This window comes from Scomber scombrus, chromosome 5 (genome assembly GCF_963691925.1).
Source record: "Scomber scombrus chromosome 5, fScoSco1.1, whole genome shotgun sequence".
NCBI classification, from domain to species: Eukaryota; Metazoa; Chordata; class Actinopteri; order Scombriformes; family Scombridae; genus Scomber; species Scomber scombrus.
The window spans coordinates 8,906,930-8,916,929 of NC_084974.1; the positions used below are offsets into that span (position 1 = coordinate 8,906,930).

Below are 10,000 nucleotides of genomic sequence, written 5' to 3' on the forward strand. Positions count from 1 at the left end.
AATTTAACACACACACACACACACACACACACACACACACACACACAAAATGTGGGGGTACACAAAATCAATCCAGCCCACAGCCAGCGGTTCAGTGCCTGTGTGACTACTGTGGTCAACGGCCATGTGCTGTGGAAAAAACGCAGTCATAGCGAACGCTCGAAAGACACACTCAAACACATGCCATCACTAACGTGTGCTCACGCATTCACAAACATTAGCGAAGAAACTTAAACCGTGTAATTACACGAGCATGTTGGCATCCGTGTGAGAGAATAAAAAGCTCTATTTCCACAGAAGTGTTCAACTAGAATTATTACACAAAGTGCTCTGGAAGAAAAAACACTGTAGAAAGTTCAACTGTGTTTTTCTTCTGTTTCGAACCATAAATAGCCAGCCACTACTGTCCACAGTGAACTGCAGAGCAAATGATGTGTGTGGTATTTTTTTTCTGTGTTAAAAGTCAATGTTTACACTAATGAGCCACACAGATGAGGTGAGAAGACATATGGGATTACACACACACACACACACACACACACACACACACACACACACACACACACACACACACACACACACACACACACACACACACACACACACACACACACACACACACACACACACACACACACACACACACACACACACACACACACACACACACACACACACACACACACACTCTCTAATGTTTTTGGATTCCCACCAAATACTCACACTTTCTAAACTGGGCTATATTTGGTCTTTTTTTACTTGTGAGTTCTTTCACCTTTGTCGATCATTTTTCTCACTTTCTTAGTGCAGAACATTTTAAAATATCCACAATTTTAGTGGTATATGTGTGCATGTTCTATGAGCTTATGCATTCCACTTGTGGATATCTGTATGTATGAGCGCTGTATGTATGAGTGTGTGTAGGTTTACCTGGTTGCGTGTGGCAGAGTACTCAGGATTGACCGGTAGGAAGGGCACCGCGCTTCGTTCTGTTACCAGAGTGCTGTGGTTCTGGGTCGTAAGCCACACTGGAGACACAAACATAGGATAAAAAAATAAGTGTGTGTGTGTTTAAGCAACAAGATCATATTAGCTGGAACACTGACAGCCAAACACCCAGTCCATCCTCCCACACATACACACACACAGATATATACACATAATACAGTCCTCTAATGCAGCGTTGTGCTTTGAGTCCTCCCCCTCTGTGTGTGTGTGTGTGTGTGTGTGTGTGTGTGTGTGTGTGTGTGGGTGTGTGTGGGTGTGTGTGTGTGGGTGTGTGTGGGTGTGTGTGGGTGTGTGTGTGTGGGTGTGTGTGTGCCCTTGCTACTTACCTGCGGTGCTTCTGTCAGAAAGTACAATTTGACTGCTACTGCTACTAAAGGGAATGGGAGAGAAGGAAAAGGGAAAAAAAGAGAAGAAAGAGCCAAAGAGGAGGAGGAGGAGAGAGACTCAAGAATTTCTGAGGCACTTCCTCGAATCCTTGAATCTCTCCTCCCTCCCTCCCTCCCTCCCTCCCTCCCTCCCTCCATTTGGCCTTCCTCCTCAAAGCGTCCTTTTCCTTCCCTCCGTACTATTTTCTCTCTGTGCGTCTTTTCTCGACCTGCCTTTCTTTTCAAAGCTTGTGTCAATAATCTATTGAGGTGTTTTCTTTCTTTCCAAAATATAGTTTCCATATTGGAAAAATGTCAGATATTTCTACCTTTTATAGGAAAGAAAGAGAAAATTGAAAGGGAGGAAAGAGTTGGAGCTCACCTGCATCATTTTCTCTGCGATCCACCTCGTCATAGACATCCATTGCAAGCTCCTCAAACAGCCGATTGTTGAGCTGTCACACAAACACACACACACACACACATAATTAATGTGAACGTCAATGTAAAAAAATAATTAAAAAAGGAGAGCAGAAGAAAACAGACGTGACAACAGCCTAATATACAGTCATCTAGGCTGCTATTTGCAAGATTTGGCATTCTCTCTCATCTCCAGTCAGCCATCACATGTTGACCAAAAACTATTGAGTCATAGATTATTAAAAAAATGTCTTCAAATGTCGAAAACTGACCTTTAGCATTCAGTTTTTGAATTACTGCTTATCTATGTGACTAAACAGAAGGCCTTGGAGAGAAAACACATAATTTTGGCAAGGAAGAGACACAACTCTCTAAATTATTAATATCATATGATAATAATAATTTAATTTAAATAGATTTCTCTTTTTTTTAACCAAGCATTTCTCTTTTTCCATTAGTTCCAAGGCCACAAGAAAATGAGCTCCATCCAATGCCTGAAAACTCTTAACTTTTTACCTGAATGTCATATAATCGTACAATACTTTTTTAAAAATCTCACAATTCAACCCCACTCACCGCTTGGAGCTTCTTCTTGGCGGCCTTGGCCAGTTCTGAGAGGTCCAGACTAAAAGTAAACACAAATGATGACAGTAAGACAGGCACCACGGAGATACAGTGGAATAAAGAGACAGAGGGAAGAAGGGAGGGATGGGTGGGTGGGGGGGTGGGGGGGGGGGGGGGGGGGGGGGGGGGGGTGGAAAACATGGAGATGGAGAGAGACAGAGAGGGGAGTGAGAGATGAGGAGTTGGGAAGGATATAATAGCTAGAGAGAACGGGGAGATAGGGAGAGGGAGGGTTTATTTGGGTTGAGATGCGTTGGGGGGTGGTGGGGGGTCAGATTAAAAGTGCTTGGTGTAATAGTGACTGTCTTTTGGAGCCGTGCTAGCCTGGAAACAACCCTCTGGACAGTAACGGGCAGGGCGCACTGTGGTTTTGCAAGCTATGATGAGACAGCTTTAAATTCAGTCTCGAAAACTGTTGACTGATACCAAGTAGACTAGACAAGTTAGTCTTGTGAGGACATGCTTTATAATGAAATGTTAGTTGCTGCTCCTTATTAAAAGTGCAAACTAGTAACTATGTCCTCCAGATCTCCTCTTTTAAAGAACCTAGACTTAACTTCTTTCAGGACAAACACTTGTTTTGATTACTGCAGAAAGCCCTTGAAAGTTCCCTAACTGCCTCTAGTGATGTAGATTTTTCCCCTTTCACAAGTAACTGCACAGCTTTATTTTCTGGTGGTAACAGATTACGGCCTAATCTTGTTCTTCCTACTGTGAGACTTCTGAAAAACAGCTACGCTTTCTCTGGTGTACAACAGGGAAATATATCAAATACAGGGTAGCACAGAGAGAGACAGAGAGAGTGTGGGGTTTTTTTTTGGAATGAAGCGAGAAATTCTGGGAAAAAAAGGAACAAGGAAAGTAAAGATACCTCTGTGTCGGGCACTTAGGACGAGCTCTGGCTCCACCAAGCGCAGCGAAATGGAGAGAACAGAAAACGAGTGAGAAAAAGGAAGAAACAGACAGAAAGAGGGGTGGAGAAGCCACAACAGAACAGCTTTAATTGTTATTATCAAGAGGAACCATTCACCAGAACAGAACAGATGCAAAAGAGGGTTAGCCTGCAGCGCAAAAGTAAGACCCACTTGGGGTGACAAATAGATTTTGAGGCGTGCTCGGTTTAAACGTTTACATGTATATTTGTTTGTTTTTTTGTTTGTTTTTTTAAACTGCTTCTTGTGCTCTGCTCTGACTCAGCGCCCATCAAATATTTGAAAGAAGCTGAGCCAAGTAATACTGAACTTGATTTATCGTGACCTGACTGTGCACTTCTGGACCTCTCAAATCAAAACCTGCAGCTGAGGATTAATAAACCAAGTGCACCTCAAGTATCTAAATCATTGGAGGTACCTGTAATAGCTTAGATAGGCATTTACAAGAAACAGCCAGCTGTGTTAAGAGATGCCAGAGACCTTTTTTAACTTCTCTTTTTGGGGGTGGGGTAACAGATACTATGGTGCCACCCTCTGGTCATAATACTAAACTGCATCAGTATTGATTAATCCATGCTAGGGAGATGCGGCAGGTCTGGTAACTGAAAAGTTCAAGTATACTAACAACGATCCCTCATGCAGTCAAACCGCACCACGCATGCATTAAGAATGATAACAGTAATCTCATGGTCCATACCTGTCTGCCATTTGAGGAATGATATAATGGCCATTTTTGTGATCTGAGGAGAGGAGAGGAGAGGAGAGGAGCTTTATAACTAGATAATATCTACTGCAGTATGTCAATGAGGAAAAAAGCTAAGGACGTGAACTGCTGAAGAACTGGTGCAATGTCTTACCTGGACGCCGGCCACAAAGGTAGAAGGCTAGCCTGTCTGTCAGCTCATACTGACACTCAACCAGTCGCTCTGCTAGCTCTATATGACCCGCCTGCCTAAACACACACACACAGAATTTTATGAAATGCTTTTCTTGTTACGTTTCAGTTTTTTAAAGTTACTGGTGAAATAGATTTCCACTGTTGTGTACCTAGCGTAGTCCATAGGTGTCCGTCCATTGATGTCGGGTGCTCCGGGATCGGCACCGTACACTACCAGCAGCTCGGCTTGCAAGATCTGGCCTGCCTTGGCTGCCACGTGGAGCGGGGTAGTGCCTTTCTCCTGAAGGTTTGTGCAGACACGCAGACACACACACACACACACACACACACACACGCACACACACACGCACACAGAGAGTCAGGACAAGAGGCCCAGCAGAAAGACAGCAGCTGAACAACACTAATTGCTAAATGGAGTGAGTCAGCGAGTAGATTTTTCCTCACCGGGTGGAAGAAGTTGGCCTGAGCGCCGAGGGACAGGAGCCGAAGACACGTCTCTAAACTCCCTGTCCGCACACTAGAGTGTAGTTGCTAATAGAAAAACAAAAGGGGAGGCGCAGGGAGAGAGGAAAAGAGGAGAGAGAGAGAGAAACAAAAACAGAGAGTCAGGGGTGGAAATTAAACATCACGCGGTGCCCAATGGAGCTACACCGCATTAGAGATCATTATTACATCCTGCTGTGTCATTCAGATCACTTCCTGGCAAGAGGAGGGTTTAACAGTCAATCAGTGTGCATGTGTGCGTGCGTGTGAACATGCGCACGTACAGTACATATTTGTGTGTGAAGTGTCCCACTGACATCTATAAATAAAACATAATTTGTGCTAACACATGCAGTTCTACAGTATGGCTGCATCCATACAGGCTAATTAACCTGAACTCATAAATTGTGGCCCCTCAGCTGTGAAATGCAGAGTCCTCACCTTACTGAGGTCCTTGGTAGTGACACCATCATCATCACGACAGGGCAGCTTGTGGACAAAGGCCAACATCTGGTATTTGGCTCTGATGAAGTCTGACTTAGTGGGACTGCACAGCAAAGAAAGTATGTAGGGGAAGAACGTAAGTAGCAAAAAGAAGAAGCAGTTTGTCCTTTTTATTCTTTGCGCAGGTTGAAAATCACAAAATATCCCACCTACTGTCTTCTCAAATTCATTTTTGTGTAAAGCACTATGCGTTTACATTACTGCTATTCCTCCCACTTTTCATAATTATACTGACACTGTTGATAAATGTAGCAATTCTTTCCTGGTAAAGGAGATGGTTGATCCACAGACACATAAACACAGGACACAACACAATTTTAGGAGGTTGTGCACATTGTGCTTCAACATTTGTGTAACTAATGAGAAATTATTACATATTTCAACCCTTCGAAAGGACAGCAACACTATCCTATATTAAGTTAAACAAAAGCCCTTGAGAGCACAACAAGATTCATTAGGAAGGTGATCCATGACTAAAAACTGTTAAGAAGGCATTAAGGAACAACTGGGTGAATTTGCTCTTCAGTACTGAAAATACCAATTATCTTCAGCAGGGTTATATAACACTGCCATGAAGCAGAGACAATCATTTCCCCCAGTAACAGTGATGGGAGTGGATAGTGTTGTTCTGTGTATTTTTAACCTGTAGGGAGTACACTTACTGGACTTTGTCCTGGGGGTTGGGTTTCCTACGGCCGCTCTGCACCTGAGCAGGGTCCAGGAGACTGTGTTCCCATATGGAGTTGGCCCCATTACTAGCCAAGGTTTGAACCATCTGAAACACACACGCACACACACAGCAGTGACTGAGTCATGCAAGAAAATTGCCACCATTATAATTAAGTAAGTCTTTTAAGTAAGAGTACTACGTTCTGAATGTATTACTTTTAGAATGATCAATAAGCAAAAATATACTCCGCACTGGAATCAAAACTGGTTAAAGAAGCAGTTATATTGTTTACAGAACCATTATGGCCAAGAACACCCACAGTCTCACCAGTCAAACCTTACTGGTGAAAGTTAAAGCAATACTTAATGACCCAGCCTGGATCGACATCAATAGAGCCAAAGATAAAAGCTAGATAAAGATTATGTGTATTTAAAAAAAAAGGGGGAAAAAAGAGGGTTGGCATAGAATATAACATTCACAGAGAAGACGACAAACTTTTTTTAAAGAACACAAATGTAAAAACATCCGAGATGAGTCAGATTTCTTTACTCGGCTATAGTACTTTGAGCCTCAGGTACTGCGTTTCCTTTCATTTCACCTTTCCCTCGCTCTCCTTTTCTCAGCCTTACCTGCAGTAGTGCGGGAGGCCATCCGCTGTGCCTCAGGTGCTTGACTATAGAGATGTGACGGCCTAAGCTGCGGTGGACCGAACAGCATTCGTCGCAAATCAGGACCCCTCGGTTGATACTGGTCCAGCCCGGATCTGACAGACAAACAGAGATGGATGGATGGTATTACGAGCTTTGTAAACAAGCTCTGTGTGCTGGTTAGACCTTTCTGCCCTGTACAGAATTCACTACAACATTCATTTAAGACAAGGCTGCATGAACACTCCCAACTCTGCGTTCTACATCCTAAAATCTCTCAATATACAAATCATATACTGTTGGGGGTCTAAATCTTTTACTACAACATTTGCCATTTTTTCCCTCTGGATAATGTGTCCTACTAACGCTGCTACCCTGCCCAGACTTCATTCAAGGTCAAATCAAACATATGCTCCTTTTTAAGTCTTCTTTTCTCAGTCGCCCACCTGCACTAAGAAGAGTTGAATGAAATATGTGGATATGTATACACACAGAGAAAGCAGCGTAGGGATAAGTAACAACATAAGAATCCCAATTAAATGTATAAGTCTTATATTTCACAAAAGAATGTATAATTGTATTGTATGTAACAGCAAAGCTGGCTTGTATTATTGATGAGTCAAACAAGCATCTTAACATAATGAGCAGTTAAATTACAGCTAGGAAACCAAAATTAGGATGAATGCAATTTTGCGAAATAACCACAGTGTTATGTTGAACCTAGTGAAATTTCACTTACAATCAATACTTGATTTAGACATGAAAATTGTCAACACTAATATCTCAAAATGGGTACTTTGTCCACTTTTTTTCCCAATTATATGCAGAAAAAGACATAACACTGAATTATCAGTCATTTGTCTTTGCTACAGTTGGAAGACGCTGCATCATGCTTGTACGGCACCGTCTACTTCATATGCTGGGCTGTGTTATAATTCCCCTTAGCACAGCACACGCTGTAAACGGTTACTCACTGATGAACTAATGCATGCACAGAGACCAGCTTTTATAAAAGTGCTTACCGACGGAGGGCTCAACAGTACCTATGTGAATAATTCAAAAACAGTCACCTCAGCAAATGGAGCAAACAATGAGCAGTTACAAGTGCTGAAGGTCAGAGTCAAAGCCACAAGATTTTTCATATTTTACTAGTTATATTCAATATTACAACAATACAATACTAATAATACAACCATTACAGTAAAGGAAACCTCCCTAACATGTGCATGCCAATACACACATACACAAACATGACCTTTCAGTCATAAGAAGCTTGGTATGAGACCAGTCGTGCCTCATTGACTGCGCCAAATGTCAGATTTACTAGTTTTCGACAGCAGTCTGAAGTTTCTGTACTGACATTTGGTATTTGTTTGGTGTCTGTTGACATATACTGTATATATAACTGGGAGGAATAACACATTTCTTTACTGAAGAAAAATATCTGAAACTCGTTCTTTAAATAAGGATAGATGAACGTGAATGAGGTGAAGATGGGAAGGGAAGCAGTTAAGACTGACGCCAGCCTACTTGACACTGACAAGCTAGTCTGGGTCATGTTTATGCCCTCAAGACCCTGATGTGATGAGCAGCTCACACCTAACACAGTCTGCAAATATCAAAACAAATACATGCACAGTTGCACATTTATATGCTTGCATGCATGCCTCCCCCCGCACTAACACATACACATCTACTATCTGCATTAGTCACTCTTGGGCTGGGATAAAACTGTCTGGACTTAGGGTATTAATGGAGCTAAAATAGTCCATCATCAGATGAACTGACAAGCTGCAAGTCTTTTTTTTGCCTGCAGACAAAGTAGCAGCAAATGCAAAATGGCTTTGATAAGAGCTACAGCCTCATTTGGAACAGTAGCCCGTAGGCTTTAAAGGCCAGACTGCAGCAATTTAATTCTTTAATCTGTGTAATAAATATAAAAACTCCCACAGGCTATGCTATCTGCTTGGCTCGCTGGATCAATATGATGCTACGCCATTAAGCTATTAGACTATTGGCAGTAGCGTATTGGTCAAATCTGCAGCATGACATAATTTAGTCTAAATCTGGCGTGGTTCATCAATACAGCATTGACAATTGTTTTTTATAACTATCACTTAACCCTGCTTAAAAAACACCACAAAAGGTAAATGAATGGTAACAATTAAAGTTTGCAAAGCTGTTGCGGGAATAAACATTTAATACATTTAGTAATTCTATTCAGGTATTCTATAATTAATTTAATTACCCATTAGCAACATGTAACACCACCACTTACAGCCCTCAAGTCACAACTAGGTTAATTTCTATTCATACTGTTTTTAATCCCTCAATTTTGTTTTTAATCTGGACCAAACACCAGTCACAGCATCATCAGCAAGAGAGATGTTGACTAACACTATATACACTAGACAAATAGGAATTATGCACTCAATGCTTGCACAAGAGTCTCAGTTTCTTGTACAATTCTATCAGTGCTTAAAAAGAGAGTTTAACATCATGACAACATGATTCATGGTTGCTATACAGAGTGCAGATTGCCGTGGTGTGACATTAAAACCTCCACCTGAGGCTTGGCTCGGACAGGGTGTATCAGTCGTCCTTTGTAGCCATGCCATCGAGTTGTCTCCTCGTATGTCACAAAGCTGGGTGGCAGGGAGGTGGCCTGTCACCGGTGGCTAGGTCAGCATTTTGCACAACACACAGTACGTGTGTGCATGTGGTCTAAGGAGGGGCTGTATGCAGAGCTGATGATAGGAAAAGAAATATACAGCTAAAAACAGGTGTGCAAACTCAAACAAGCTGAGAGGAAAACCCATGGAAACCAATTATTGCCTTACAACAACAAAAACATATTTTTATTTTCCCTAGGAGGATTCATTTGTCAAGGAAACTGCACAAAAATTGCTTTGGCATTCAAAAGGAGGCATTTAACTGAGGCTGGTTAATGTCAGATCTTGAACATGGAGAAGCAGTGAGGGGGGGCAGGAGGACAGACATGCAGATGCTGAAGCAGGAAGTATAGTAATAGGGAATCGACTCAGGGCGTAAATCAAGTAGCAAGGTGTAGCCAGAAAGCACTGAGCAGTAGGGCCATTAAGCTTATAGACAGTTTTGCTCACACACGCTAGATGCTGTTAGGGAGAGCAGCTGTTGTAATGCATGTATACATTAATGTATGCAAGCAATGCACAGACTCACACACACATAGCACCATTATTGAAGTGCTTAAATTAAACATGAAAGCATGTGAGGCTGAATAGGAAAGGTAGAAGCAAGGGAGTGGGTACCAAGGTTATTTTAGCATCACTTCTGTCTATCTATCTGACAAACACAGGTGAGGGCAAACGAGGTTAAAAAGTGAAAGTTCATGCATGGGTCATACATATGTCACACACAATAGGAATATGACATGTTACTCATATCTGACGCATGACGTTTGTTCACAT

The 10,000-nt window shown here is 42.0% G+C and overlaps 1 protein-coding gene across 1 annotated transcript in view; it reads right to left on the bottom strand.

Moving 5' to 3' along the window:
• Window positions 1-10,000, bottom strand: part of git1 (G protein-coupled receptor kinase interacting ArfGAP 1) — a gene marked incomplete in the record, with an annotated part of 21,325 nt that overhangs the window by 10,089 nt on the left and 1,236 nt on the right. The window contains 9 exon segments of the mRNA XM_062419832.1: window positions 1,756-1,828; window positions 2,370-2,418; window positions 4,047-4,089; window positions 4,207-4,301; window positions 4,397-4,527; window positions 4,692-4,778; window positions 5,172-5,277; window positions 5,897-6,009; window positions 6,534-6,667. Coding sequence (XP_062275816.1) covers window positions 1,756-1,828; window positions 2,370-2,418; window positions 4,047-4,089; window positions 4,207-4,301; window positions 4,397-4,527; window positions 4,692-4,778; window positions 5,172-5,277; window positions 5,897-6,009; window positions 6,534-6,667 — 831 coding nt within the window.